Raw genomic sequence first — 16570 nt, forward strand, 5'->3', positions numbered from 1 at the left:
AAATTCCTTAATCGTCTTGTGTGCATATGTTTAAATCTAATTTATTCTTACTATATAAAATAATATGATTTAATTTTTAGTTATTTGCAATTATCAATTCTTTATCATGAATATCACGAAAAATAAAATTATAAAAATTAATTTCAAGTCTAACGAAAATATTTTTGCCTTATGGTAATAACTTTTCAATTATGTGTTAATATTTTCCAATGAGTAATAATATATGAACAAATAATGATGCTTGTCATTGTTTTTTACTTCCGTTTTATTCGAGTGTCATTATAATTTCATTACTATCAAGGAACTATTATTCATATTTTAATTTCAGTTCTGGAAATAAACTTTATCGAAATGACGACTGTTTTTCACAAAATATTTAGACCTATTTTAATTTTGTCAAAGTGTATAGGTTTAATTGATATATCGTATACCGTGGAATCGACTGGATTATTGGTTCAAAATATAAATTCAATGTTGCATGTAATACTAGAAATAACACGGATGATTGTGTTGTTGTTATGCACTTATATATATTTTCATCAGTTCAATCCAAAATTTCATATACTTCAAATTATAAACAGTATTAAACTTTGGATCATCATTATTGCTGCCAGACTATCAACAATAAATATTATAAGGTATTTATTTATTATGTTTTATATTTTTATTAGTTATTTTAAATTAATTTACCAGTACCTATTTAAATTCGAAACAAATTTTTAAACATTAAATGTAATACACATTAATTTGCATTAAATCAAAAATATTTAAATTAACAAAGTACTATGTTAAAAGTATTATAAATTTATTATGATGTGTTTATTTTATCGTAACTTTTTTTTGAGGACGAGTACACGATGAGTTGTCAATAAAAAGCTTTGATTTTCAAAAATAAGAGTAGTTTCTAATACAAAATTGGAATTAATTTGTATTTAAAATGAAAAAAAAAAAAATTAATTTCTATAAATAACTCAAAAGTAATCGAAACATTAAGAACATTTTATCGTAATTAAAAAACGATAATATAAATATTTAGTGAAAATTTGAGTGCACCAAAAAAACAAAATCGATTTTATCAAAAATTTGACATGCGTAAAAATTTTCCGTTATTCTTTAATTTTTTAATTTTTTTTTTTTTTTGTATTTTCCGACTATAAAATGTATTTAAGAAATTTTTTGCTTTTGACCTCCAAACTAACTAGTTCTATTTTTATACCAAAAACTACTTCCGTTTTTAAAAATCAAATCATTTTTATTGCTCCAAAAGTCTTTAAAAATAAAAGAAACACACACACACATATCATTGTAAAATCAATATATTACTCGTAATCGCTACACTCAGAATCTAAAATAAACAAAATAGTAACCCATGAAAATGTCACTCTCAATACGTTATTGACACAATACTACAACAGACAATATATTATGTACTTACATATTATTTGTATAAACATTTATACGTTTCATATTACAAAATTGTTTACTCTCGAATTTATTTTATTGTAATATTATGATCTATTAATGTTGAGTTAACACTCAGCTGACAAAACTTGTCACATCGATACATCAAATAGCATCCACTTAAAAAATTTTATAGTCCACCGCACAACGATATTGACATGATAGAAGTATAATCTTCTAGTACCTATTTAGAATTAATATAATAGGTATTTTGAATTTTAACAAAAACAAAATTAACGATGTCAATAACCCATACCGTAGAATATTCATGTTTTACCGTAATTGAGTTTTATTTTTTTCGGATTATTTAATTTATAAATGTTAGCAGAGACATCTCATTTAATATCTAGATTTAATTTTCTACCAGAAATTACCGTCACAACTTAAGACTGAAACATTTTTCCTGATAAATTTTTTGAAATCTCAAAACATAAATACTAAATCATATGAGGTTTAAATGGTTTAATATTATTATCAATTATCATAGAGGTAGAATTTAATTTATGAACTAGCATTTTATAATAGGTATTAACCATTAACCAGAAATATAACACATTTATATCAGTTAGATATAAACGCGCGTGAAGAACATCGTTTTATCGTTATATAATTGATAACATTTATTAGTTTTCATTATATTTCTTTTCAGATTTATTAACGGCATAATCGAGTTCGATCGAAAAATTACGCCACTTTCAACAAATTTGTTAATCCCACAACGTTCATGGAAAAAAAGACAATGGGATACAATTTTTATTTCGTTATTCGCGTACTTTCTTGGATTTAAAACATTGTATTTTTATTTTTTATCCATTAAAATAGAAAACGCTGTATCGTTATTGATATACTATGTATTGTTTACTCTACCATTTTTTATTGATTATGTAGTTACGATCTCTTCTTGTTTCTTTCTTCAAAGCTTGTACGTCAGGTTTCAAACATTAAACGATTTTTGGAAATGTCTTCCCGCCGACTTAGTTGACGTTTCCCGCCAATGGACACACGTCGAAATAGTGAACTTTATGGAAAAAAACGCGGCTGTTACACTTCGAACTTTGTGAATTGCTGAAAACATTTACTCGAGGTTACGGTCTAATGCTTTTAGGTCTCTTCTTGTCCAACCTTATTAATTTGTTCCTCAGTGTTTATTTCATCGTCAACAATGAATTATTATCTACCTCACATTCATCAACTTGGGAACAGATAATATCACTCATAATCCACGTGCAAATGGTTACGTTTTTGATGTTTATTATCGTTTTTGTTTCATTCATAAACGAGAAGGTAATTTAAAGATGTATTCAACCCGCTCACTCTTATATATTTTCGTTAACTATATCTTTATTCATTTACTGATTTTAATTTTATACACATTTTTAAAAAGAATAGTTTAAAATACTTAGATTCTATTTTAGATTTAGTCTTAGAATATTGAAACTATAAAATATTTTAAATATTTATTAATAGCCATTTAACTAATATCATGTAATAAAACTAACTTTTTCCAAAGAATAACCTAGTTATACTCATATTTGAAATCGCTTGACAAATGATTTTTTTCAAAACTGAAAGCATATATTAATGAACGATTTCTTTTCTTTTATTTATTTATTTACTTAGTAGTATCTTAGTACTTGTTACGAATATACGGTAATATGAGTATAAAGAAATACATTTTGTGAGAGATTAAATATTATAATAATAAAGATAAAACATGAATATTGTTTAGGTACCTATGTTTAATATCATTTGTGTTTAAAAAACCTACTAAAAATGTGGATTTAATACTACTTTAATTTTACGTATTTTATTTTAGATTGTTTGACTAGTATCCTTAGTAGTAAATTAATTAAAATAACAAATTATATTAATATTTCGAAATTTTGTTTAACGCATAAATATTTTTAAAGCATCATCATTTTACTGTTTCGAAGTGAGGCTTTTTTTGAAATACATGAAATAATAAATATACTTATACAATAAATGTTTAATAGCTTATTTATTATTTTGTAGTTAAATTTCTACACGTTAATCTATTGTTAAGTAGATATATATATTAATTTATTTAATTTTATTGTAAATAGTGTAATCATTTTCGCTGTGAATTACGTATTATTTGCAATAATCTTTTATTCATACGTAAATTACAAATAAAAATATTTTTACAAAATTAATGTATATTTGCATAATTTAGTCCTTTATTTTTTAGACTTAGGACTAGCAATATAATCTCACCAGGTAATTTTAATATTGTTGAAATTATTGGTTTTTGCGGTTGATTTTATTTATTATTAAAAACTAGAAGTTAAGTAACTGGTAAAAATGTGTATTATAAACTCCTAAACACAGACTAAATTTATTTTATTTTTTTTGTAATTTTTTTTTTTTTACTCTTAAATATCTATTTTTTTATATTTTCCATTATTTTTCTAATTTTTATTTCCTGTCTTTTCAAATTAATATATATATTTATACAGCAAAACATCGATTGTCCAAAATAATTGAGACCGCACTAAATTCGGATAAATTGTTTTAATAAATACATATATATATATATATAATATACATGTGTACAATCTTAATATATTCTCGTATATTTAATATTACAATAAACATACATAACATGAAAAGAAAAACATACAAGTTTTATTATTATATTTGAACTACATAACTTAGAAATCCATAAGAACTTATACTTATGTTATTTTTTTGACAAATTATCCATTTTTATTTTTCAATAATTGTAAGAATTTCCATTTTTTTTTTTTTTATCGTGAGAACATTACATTTAATATACATTATAGATTCTCGACACTCGTAATATGTATAAAATCAAACTTGAAACTGAACTGACGAGTAGAGCATGAAAAGGTTGTTTAGATAAACTCATCACGTCTAGATTATCTACAAAATATTCATACACATTTATGTATTTATGTAGTGCGTTAATAATAAATTAAGATAATGATAAAATTCATAAACCAGTCAATAATTTTAATGTTCAGATACACCAATCACAATTCGAAGAATAGAGAGTTTATTCAACAACTTATGTTCGGATAATCGAGGTTCTACTGTATATCACTTGTTTTTTATTTTATTTTTATTTTTTTATATGACCAGTACTAATCTTTTTTTGGAAGACGTAATTTATCTGCCTGTTTTTTATATAGGTTTAAGTTGCTCTCTGTAATCCTATAATGAAAAAATTAATAATCATAAATGATAAAACTATTTTTAGACTGTAGGAATTTAATATTCTCATTTAATTATACATGGCATAACTAGAATTTTTTGATGGGGGGGGGGGGGGGTTCTTCCGAGATGAAGAGTTTTTAAATTTTTAGAATTAAAATTAAATGCAATTTTTATAAATACAGTTTAAGCCTTGAAGGGGAGTGGAGTCTAGATACCCAAATTATTTTTAGTTGCATCACTATTTTATACATATACATATAAATTTGTATAAATACTTAACTTAAGGATAATATAAGGGTGAGCATGCAAAAAAAAACTATGGAACGAAATAAACGAAATTTCAATCCAGTTTTAATATTTATACAAACGTAAAGCTAAATGTTTCATGTTTCAAAACTAAATACGGACAAACGTATTTAAAAAAAACATATATTTTTAAACTATTTCAGAGAATGAAGATTATATCATACTTACGATTGTACCGAACTTCAAATTTACACTTGGATATAAAACGACAAGTATAATAACTAATTTTAATTTTTTTATATTATTACAGTTTTTAATTCTTTCTATAGAAATAGTGATTCCCAATTAGTTCGAAGCTACTGAATTCTAGCTAAAGTTTAAATTGGTCCGGGAATCTTCTTTTTATAAATACTTACTTTTTAATTTTGTTTAAATTTGAACATGAAAAAAAAATTTTTTTTTATTTATTTTAATTTTACATATGTATCTTTTTGTAATAAATATAACATATAAGATTACATGGTTTTCCTAAAAATACAATTTAAAGAGATTAATTTTATTTAATACTTCACTTTATGTAAAAAATTATAGCAATTACCTTTTAAAATTTAATTATAAGTTACTTAAAATAGTTATTGCATTAATTTTCGAAATTTATAAAATGAGTGAAATTTTTTTTTTGTTCATAATCCTATCCAAATTTGGCTACGCGCTCAATATTTTTATTTTTAAATCAGCCCCAGTGCCTATTTAATATATTAAAACATTTGTTTTTCATGTAACAGTAGATAGAAAAAGCTTTTTAACATCTAAACATATAGCGTAAAAGTGGATCAAATATTTTTTTAAGCTTTCTTGGCCAGTTGCTTTTGATAATTTTGAACAGTAAATTAAAAACTAATTAGTTTTTTTCGTTGAAAATATTTTCAATCATCCGCTATTTACCAGATTAATTAATTCATCTTGCTCATGTTTAGAGAAATTTTATATTTTTTGATATCATAGGAAAATTAATTTCTTACCCACGTATTGTTTGAGTCAGATTGGTGAAAATATTTTCTTAATCTTGTGGTCATGTTCAAGAATTGTTCAGATATTTCGTTATTGACCTATTGTGATAGACATTCACAAGAATATTCCAAAATAACTTTTAATGTTGAAAAATTACAAAAAGAGTTATTTTCAACATATTTTGTCCAAATTTAGTTATTTTCAGTGTTTTGGGGGAAGATTTTAAAAAGTCTAGATTTTAGAGGCCGTAATTTAATAAAGTTTATAATTTTCATTACTTTCTCTGTTACTATAACTACTGTTTATTGTTAAATACTTGTTTTTTATAATTATGACCGCAATCAAATATTAAGTGATACATAAGTGTTCGAGAATATTCGGATATAATGGTAGTTTTCTCAAACATTCTCGAACGCGCAATTAAAGTAATTCGTTAAAACTAAATTAAGATAAACAGTGATACCTAAGAGAGAACCTTATCGAGGGTTTTCTGGGACGCGGGAAATTTTTAATTTAAAAACGTACTTACCTTTCGTTACCTGTACGTGACGTCTCGTGTAAGTGATCCGGTGTTAATGAGTTGTGGCCCAGTCCCAAAATAACGTAGGTACGAGTTGCGGCCATACAATAATATATGTAATATATACGTGGCAGTGGGATGTAAGATTATTTGAAGTAATTGCTTTATGTCTGAATTAGATGGGTTAATAGCCAAGTCCAGGTGGGTGTATAATTGTAAGATCTCAACATAAATATCATGTCAAATATTATAATTAATATAATATAATATAATAATATGCTAGTATACTAACAAGTCACTGTGCCGACATGCGTGTGTTGTCGTAGTTATTTTAGTTGTTTTATCAAATCTAATAAAAGATAACAAATTTTTAAGTTTAGTTTAAGTATAAATGTATACCACTAATATATTAATTTAGATTAAAAATTTTATTAATAATATAATATAATGATAATACAATCTTAAATAAATATAATATTATAATGTACATTTTTTTAGAATATTAATTTACGTTAAATTGTTAATTATTTTAAGTTTTAGTAAAACATTATCAATTATAAACATTAAATACTGTTGTAAGGAATTTCATTGTTTTTATTTATTTATAATCTAAATTTTAAAATGTGTGAAAAAAATTGATTCTCATTGAGGTGGTCCGTGACGTATCGAAAGTTCTCAAAGTGGTCTGTAGTAACAAAAAAGGTTGGGAATCATTGATTTATATTATATAAAAATATAACTTTCCATATACATAGCGAATCTTTTATTTATAGTTATGTATATATAACTTAGGTAATGATAATTACTCGGCTGAAACTCATGTGTAGCTAAGATATTGTCGGGCCGCAACTAACCTATACCTAAAATATTACCGGGCCGCAATTCACCGATCATCAACACCGGAAACGACAAGTCGGGCCGCAACTCACCCACAGCCCAGTGATCAATCACTACACAACCGCAGGCCTCCTTACATTAATACGCGTACCTCTAGGAGTCCACGGACCTCCAATAGGAAACCACTGCTATAGAAAACTACGATGAAAGATACACACTTATTTTTTTTCATAATTAATAATATTTCATTATTTAGATCAAAATGTTTATGAATCAAATATCAGATTATAATTCAGACCAAATTTCGGCATTTGGATTTTTCGATATCAATTTAAATCTCGTCACAATAGTAAGTAATTGTTTACCAATTATATTATAATTGTATATTTTACTTTCTTTTTGATTAATCATTTTGTGTTTAATCCAGTGATTAAATCGTTTTTGGTATCTATTAGTTTCTAATATTTTTGTTTATTTACAGGTACTTGTATTATTGATTAGTGGAATAATCACATTAATACAGATGAAAGATCATCCAATGATATTGAAATTTAACAATGACACTAAATCCTTTTTGGCAAAGTTATGAATCACAAAAGAAAAAAAACATAAATATTAATTATTATGAATTAGTTTATTTTACTCGCAGTTATTAAAATATTGATATATTACATCATAATTTCAAAATGTAACAACGAAATATAATTGAAAATGTTATACTGTATTACTCATTATTTCATACGAAGGAGAGAGAAATACTTTAAATATTGCAATGGATTAACATTAAATTATATTTTCAATTTGATTTATTATTATATTTATTTGTATTTTATATTTTTTCAATTTACATTTTTTTAATTTGTCAAATTAATACTTAAATATAGGTATATATATTTAAATTAAATTAGTTACACCACAATAACATCTTTTGGATATCTTTAATTACTTTAACATAATAGTAGTCTTTAAAAAAAAATGAGAAATAAAATATTTAATTTTGATAAAACTATGATGTTGAGCATGATCAATATTTTTTAATACATAGTACGAGTGCCTAAAAACTAGATAATGAAAGTTGAAATTCTATACATCTTATAAATTAGCGCTGTTATATTATTATTTATTTACTAGTAAATTAAACAAAATAAATAATAATTAACAAGTGATTTAATTCATATTTCGTATGTCATGGAACCGACTTTAGTCCGGAAAATCAAATAAAACTTATCATTTGCTGTTTTTTCTAGAACGAACTTTTTATACAAACATATTTTTATACTTATTTATCAGTCTTATGCAAAATGTTAAAAGTATACTTCCACTTATTCGTATAGTTACAAATAATAGGCATAAACTATAACTGAATAAGTGTGTACTCTATACATAATATCCTTTATTAATTACAATATTTTCATTATGTATTTACTTAAAATTCTATTTATGATTTCATTCATGAAATGCTATGAAATATAAAAAGTCTATAGTTACATATATTATTTACTTATCTTGTTGGTATTGAATATGCAATTTTTTTTCATTAAGACCGTTTGTAATAACTTTCAATTCAATGATTAATATTTTTAATTGAGTAAATATTACATAAATAAGCAATGATATTTGTTATTGGTTTTTACAGTCGTTGAATACGAGTGACATCATAATTGTATTACTACTAACAATGTCTAACATAAAAGAACTGTTATTATTTGTATTATAATTTCAGTTTTGATATTAAACTCTATCGAAATGACGACTGTTTTTCATTTTACCTTAAGAACTATTTTAATTTTTTCCAAGTGTATAGGTTTAATTGATACTTCATATACTATGGAACCGGCTGGGTTATTAGTTCGGAATAATATGAACTCAACGTTGTATGCATATCTAGAAATAATACGAATGATTGTATTGATTATCTCCACTTATATATATTTTTTTCGGTCAAATCCAGAAATTTATATAGTTCAATCAATAAATATTATTAAATTTTGGATTATTATTATCACGGCCCGACAATCAACAATACAGTTAATTAAGTATGTATTTATTAACTATTTATTTTAACTGAACGTGAATTACTCAAGGAGTTAATATTTATTTATTTGATTGTTGATGAAATTATGATTTTTTTTCAAGTAAAACTTAAATATACGTTTCTGAGAGTACACCAAACGGAAAATCTAAATATTGTTACCTAACTATAAGTATAAACCATTATAGCATATACTAACGTATTTCTACAAGGCGAACATCATGATATTAGTTTTTTGAAGTTTAAAAATACAAAGCAACGTATTCAACTAAAATTTTTAAACAGGTTTCGAATTTTTAAGTTTTATAAAATAAAAATTACTCAATTAAAATTTATTTGTTTTATATTAACCTTATTAAAGTGTCATAATTGAGTGGTTTCTTTATTCAATGTTTAATTTTTTGTTTAGGTACTCATTTGTCTCTTATCATATATTATACTTATCTGATATAAATTATATATTTCGACTTAAAATAAAAAAAAAATCAACTTTAACAGTAATTTAGTTCTATGTAACTCACTACATATTGAATTTATTAAAATTTGTAAATAATTAAGTTGAAAGTAATTCTAACTTAATCAAAATATCCATTGTAGTTGAATTAAAAATTAGCTTTAATTGTATTCATTATTTATATTAATAAGTTCTATTTTTTATTGAGAATGTTATATAGATTTAGGTAAACTGTAAACTATAATATTTCTTCAGACCGTAAAAAATAGTAACAAATTTAAAATTTAGTTTGAAGTGGTTCTAGAAAAAAATCAATAATAAAATACTTGTATATTAAAGTAAAAGATTTTACTTGCTGATACTAATTCGAAATCAACTAATATTCAAACGAAACTTTTCGACTTTTGAGAATTTTGCGAATAACATCATTAAATTATTTAATCTTTTACACAACTATATCAGGATTAATATCAAGCTTAATAATAAGTATATTAATTAAAATAAATTAAGTTTCGTTTAATTCTACAAAGTATGTGAACTCGCATGCAGTGATAAAAATCCAACTTTATTGGTATTGAGTGTTTTTATTAATAATTACTTACAATAAAAACACAGAAAAGTTTAAAACAAAAAAATGAATACAATTTATTTAGTTGAATAATTATTTACACATGTTAACGTTAGATACCTATCATGTACTACACTACTGACACTAAAAAACTTGATGGAATTTCCTAATTATTTCTATAAACATATCTAATTCTTCTGCAGTTTATCAAATTTGATTTTTATCTTAGCTTAGTTCTTATCTTACTAATAAATGCCACTTTAAAAAACTTCGTAGTTTCTATTTATTATAAATAGTCATTAATCTTATTTTATCTCATTGTTTTTCTATACAAATGAAAATCTCCCAAAGTTATTAAAAAATATTACATCTCGTTTTTCACAAACAATTTAAAAGCCTTTACTTGTACTTCTTTAATAAAATAATGTTTTATTCTACAACACAAATCAAATATTTTATCTGATTAGTGTGATAATTGAGAAATTAATCTAACTATTAATAAATGGTAAACAATATGTTTTTGTGCAGACCTCGCGAATAAACATATAAATTATACGTATTATATAAAAAACAATTCATTTTATTTAATATGATTCATTAAGGAACTTAGTGATAACGTTAACCCAGCATTTAAATTTCTGACCATACGTCAAAAATATTGTCAAACAATTATTACATGTCTCATACATATTTAAGTCTTTTTTTTCGTATCGACAAAATAGGTAACGTAAATGCAATTTGTTGATTAAATAAAGGCGGGCTCATAATATGTGTAGGTATATTAAACACTGTAGTTAAGATTTGATGTAGAACAATATTATACAACTATGTATGAAAAATTACGGTATAAGTATATTAATTATACTATATATTATAAAACTATAAAAGACTCAAAGCGGTAGAGTGTTGGACACAATGTTATTGATACGTTGCCTCAGCTTGTAAAACCGAAACAAAATAAAATAATATACATATTAATAACAATAATAATAATAATAATAATAATAGAAGCCCGACTTTTACATGGAACACGTTATTATTTACTATAAATATCACTACAATTTCATGATTTAAATTATGCATTGTAATAAGTACACGATGAAATTGGTAAGTTCTTGGACGCCGTATAGTGTATAATTAATTGATAATATTAAATATTTCCTGGTTAAAACTTAAATAAAACTTAATAAGAGTAACCAGCTACGGCATCAGAAGTTGAAATTACATATTTGTACAATCTTAATAAAAAACTATGCAAAATCATTGTTTTAAAATGGTGTATTCAGATTAAACTGTAAAATTATTATTAATTACCTAATTTGTTTTTATGATTTTTTTTTTCAGATTTATTAATGGCGTTATTGAGTTTGATCGAAAAATTACACCACTTTTAACAAATTTGTCGATCACACAACGTTCATGGACAAAAAAAAAATGGAATTTGATTTTTATTACGTTATTTGCGTACTTTGTCGTATTTAAAACCGTACAAATCTATATTTTTCCTAAAAATGTACAATATATCGCATCATTTATAGTTGTCCAAATATTATTTAGTCCCCCATTTTTAATCGATTTTGTAGTTACGATCTCTGCATGTTTCTTTCTTCAAAACCTGTATGTCAGATTCCAGACGTTAAACGATATTTGGAAATGTCTTCCTGCTGACTTAGTTGTCGTTTTCGATAAATGGACACACGACGAAATAGTGGATGTCATGGAAAATACGCGACTGTTACACTCTGAACTCTGCGAATTGTTAAAAATGTTTACTCTAGGTTACGGTCCGTTGCTTTTGAGTTTCTTCACATTCGACTTTATCAATATGCTTCTCAGTTTTTATTTTATTATCAACAGTGAAGCATTAGCCAGCATACATTTAACCAAAAATAGCTGGGAAAATATAATGCCATTGATGATTCACATACAAATTCTCACGTTTTTGATGTCTATTATTGTTTTTGTTTCATTCTTAAATGAGCAGGTAACTAAAGTCACCCAACTCACCATCATAGTAAATTACTTTCGTTAAATATACCTTTAATTATTTTTATTTTGTAATCATGTTTAATAATCACAGTTTAAAATACTTAAATCTAGATTAATTTTGGTTATAAAATTGAAATTAAAAATATTCAAAGATTTTTTTAAAGTATTTAACTTAATATATCCCATGGTAATGCCAAATTGTTTTGTTTCAAATAAAAATCAATAACATTTTTGTTTTAAAATGCTTAGGAGAAGAATTTTTTCATAATCGAAAGCATTATTTTATCGAATTACTTGTTTTTACTGTTTATTTATTTATATTTAGGTACATAATCATCATGATTATATATATAATTGAATACTGTTGCAACACATTCTTATTATAATTCACACGATATGGCAATAATGAGTTAATTAAAAACACAAACATGTAGAGATTAGAGTCAAGAGCATAATGAGCATTGTGGTGTTATAATTAAACTGTTTCAGACGTTTCAGTTCAGTATTGTTACACATCTCTTCTCGAAAAAATCGAAACACATTGTCCAGGGATAAAGATACGAGAGTTAACCTGAATATTAAATTAGATTACGAGTCTCCAAAATCCGCCTATACAATAAAGTCATCACCGGCATGACAATCGCTATTCGAAAGAGATCGGCAGGCAGTTATGGGGGTCACTGACCACCAAGTAAAAAATTTTTTGTAAAAATAGTTTCAAAAATTAGTAACCAATTCATTACTTATCGCTTGTACCGTTTTGGACAGTGTACGACGTTTTCCCAAGTTTCGGGTGTTGGGGTCAACTGACCCTCCGTCAAACAGAAAATTGAATTTGGGCAGTTATACTTGAGTTACAAATTCCAAATTTGTGGTTACGAATTATTACGAATTGGTTACTAATTTTTGAAACTATTTTTACAAAAAAATTTTTACTTGGTGGTGCCAGGGTCATGGTCAGTGACCTCAGTTATGGATATTTGAGACGTTCTGAGTCAAGTCGTAACACTATTCACCACCTATAGCTTAATATTTTAATATTGTATTTTAAGAAAATGTAAAATAAATACTATATTATACTTTATACATCACGTTTTCATTCTTGCGTTGATGCATGAATTGACGAGTTGGAACGTAAGAGTACTCATAAAGAACAATTCAAAATTAATAATTAATTAACTGGTAAAATTTTGTGTTATAGTTTTGAAAAAAGTCTTAACGATTTTAGTTTTTTTTGTTTGCAATTTTTTAATTTTTTCTTCCGTATAGTTAATATAAATTAATTTTACCATCGTTTTTAATATATTTGGCATTTACATCTAATATGATAATACCTATTAGTAGATGTTTTTTCAACACAAAAGAATAATTAAAACCCGTTTTCATCGTTTAAATATTTAATTTCGTCAAAATTTAAAACAAAAAATGTTGTATATACATATCAAAATTCTTTTATTTTCAGTAGAACTATAATTGAAAAATCTCGAATTAAATTTTCTTCTCCAAGTTTCAAAATAATATATACTTTTTAGTGATTTTGAGGAATTCAAATTCAATTCTTGAATTTAAAATGCTTTTAAAAAGAAATCCAGTCTATGTATCTTTATTATTTGTAATAACTATGATAAAATCGTATTTGATATCTTATATTAAAATGCAAGCTTTATCTGAACGAAAACTGTATGTATAAATAATTTATATTTTATAAAAAAAAAAATGTGTGTCTATAAGTGACTCGGAAGAGTCAAAATATATTTTAAATTATACTACATATCATAGAAAATTCTAACATAAACAATGAGTGGGAAATTCAATTATCAGGTTTTTTCTTTTTTTCGTTTCTCTCTTTTATTTTAAGTGCTAAGAACGCTTATTTTTAACCCAACAACGAACCAATTAGATCTAATAAAAAAGAGATAATTTATAAATTATTTTTACAGAGATTGGAGATTATATCATGTCTAAGGTCATATCGAATTTCAAATTTACACTTGGACATAAAACGACAAGTAAAATATATTTACTTTTTATATTAATAGTTTCTATTTTTACAATAGAAAACTACGAACGTTATGGTTATTTCATTCCGTAAATTATAGTTAATGTTTTATTTTTCAGATAAAAATGTTTATGAATCAAATATCAGCTTGCGATTCGGACCAAATTTCGGCAAGTGGATTTTTCAATATCAATTTAAATCTCATTATATCCGTACGTATCTACTTGGTTTATTTAAATCAATATAACATTGGAACTACCTACATATTTCGTTTTTTTTTTTTAATTTATTTTTTTTTTTTTAAATTTACATTTTGTATTTAATCAATTACTTCTTAGTTCTTACCCATTTTAAAATTTTTTTCATTTTTTCCATATATTATACATGTATTTTGACGAAATGTATTTAAAATTTAAATATTAGGTAGATATACTTAGTACGAAAGTAGTAAGGTCGACGATTTTTATATAAATAGAACTTAAAATCCTATTTTGTACTCTATTTACGTTTTTTTTTTCGTTCTGTTACAGTATATATGCTTATTTTCAATTGTTTTTGTTTATTTTTAGATGATTGTATTAATGGTTAGTGGAATAATCACATTGATACAGATGAAAGATCACCCAATAATATTAAAATTTAACAATGACACAGAAAACTACTTGGGAAAATTATATACCACAAAATAAAGTGAATATTGTGTATAATAGTTATTTTTCTTGTAGTTATTAAAATATTTTATTACATAATATACACTGAAATTTATGATAGAATAGAGTACTTTCACTTTATGAAATAAATATGGAAACATAGTTTTCAATGTATTGATATAGATATCTAATAAATAGAGATAGCTTATATATATTAATATATTTTGTTACTGAAATATTTACAATTGTCAAATACATAAAAATAGTTCTCACAGTTAGTATTTTTTTAATTATATAGTAAAATAAAAAAAATGTTATTTTTCGTTAATGATAAATATTTAATTTGTGAAAAATTAAACTTTAAATGTCTATGAGAAAAAAATTGAACACATTTGTATAACTTTGATATTTTTATGGACATCGGTGGGAACTTTAAAATCAAAAAGAAAATAATATCGCGAATCAAGAGTATGTATTTTTAACGAGGCTATTACATAAAATATTATTATGCACACCTGTCGAAAAAACAATTTTTCAATCATCGACCATACTTGATACTCTGACCGATCTAAGCGTATTTTATGTGTGTCTTATTATATACGGTATTCAGCAGAAAATAAACGGAGTTGCCGATTAAATTGTGCCAGTGGTGCAGTGTGTGGGAATCGTATGTATGTATGTATTGATATAGGTGTGTAAACTTTCAAGGGATATTTAACCCTGAAAATAAATGAGAACAATGTTGATTGGTAATTAAGTTGTCGTTTAATATGTAATTAAAAATTTAGTTCAACACAAAAAACAAATACTGTTACAAACAATATTGTTACTAATAGGTGTAACGATATACATGTTACTAACACGTCATTTATACCGCACTCTGTGATTTTGCTTAGGTCAGAAGAACACAGGAAACGTAGAGTACGAGTATATACAAATAATTTTTGATATAGCTAGTCAGTCGAGTTTGGTTCGTGAAATAGAGACAACAGCAGTCTTTATATATTTAAGTAACATTTTTAATTTGATTTACTATAGGTATAATAACCTACTTTATAGATAAATCATAATTTATTCAATCACTTCAACTCGTACAACACCTGTAATCTTTAAAATACTTCCCTCAAGAACAGGGTTACTCAGGTGATAGTGTATTGTATAATTACATTGATATTAGTCTTATGAATAAACATTGTAATACTTTGCTATAATATCGTTTCTATTGTGTTAGTTTATGAGCGCAGGTCATAAGTTTCTAGTACCTGTAAAATATAACTTAGAAAACTTTATTTGTATCAATTCAACAACCCGGTCCTTAAGACCGGTTCGTGTAATAGGAATAGCTAACCAACTATTCTTTAACTAAAAAGAATTAGATATAAATATCAACAGCCACTTAGTTTTAATAAACGGGTAAGTGTGTTGCATAGGTATAGAATAATCCTTTAGGCTTAACAGTGATTATTCATTGATATAGCTGTTCTGCTCCAATCGATAAAAAATATTTAAATAACAAGGCGTTAGCGATTTTGTACACAAATAATCATATAACTATTATGGGAGGTGACAATTTTGACAAACTACTTTTTTGAGCTGTATCCTATA

The 16570-nt window shown here is 24.7% G+C and overlaps 1 protein-coding gene and 1 pseudogene across 1 annotated transcript; both read left to right on the top strand.

Annotated features, from left to right (window-relative positions):
- Positions 1–351: 351 nt before the first annotated feature.
- On the top strand, positions 352–7862 carry LOC112603106 (annotated as a pseudogene).
- Positions 7863–9019: 1157 nt separating this feature from the next.
- LOC112603100 lies at positions 9020–15004 on the top strand. Its single transcript, XM_025351524.1, has 5 exons — positions 9020–9309; positions 11672–12311; positions 14257–14325; positions 14435–14527; positions 14885–15004. Exons 1-5 carry the CDS (start codon positions 9020–9022, stop codon positions 15002–15004), a joined length of 1212 nt encoding a protein of 403 aa, XP_025207309.1.
- Positions 15005–16570: the final 1566 nt, after the last annotated feature.

This window comes from Melanaphis sacchari, unplaced genomic scaffold (genome assembly GCF_002803265.2).
Source record: "Melanaphis sacchari strain LSU unplaced genomic scaffold, SCAv2.0 Contig95_pilon_pilon, whole genome shotgun sequence".
Lineage (NCBI taxonomy): Eukaryota > Metazoa > Arthropoda > Insecta > Hemiptera > Aphididae > Melanaphis > Melanaphis sacchari.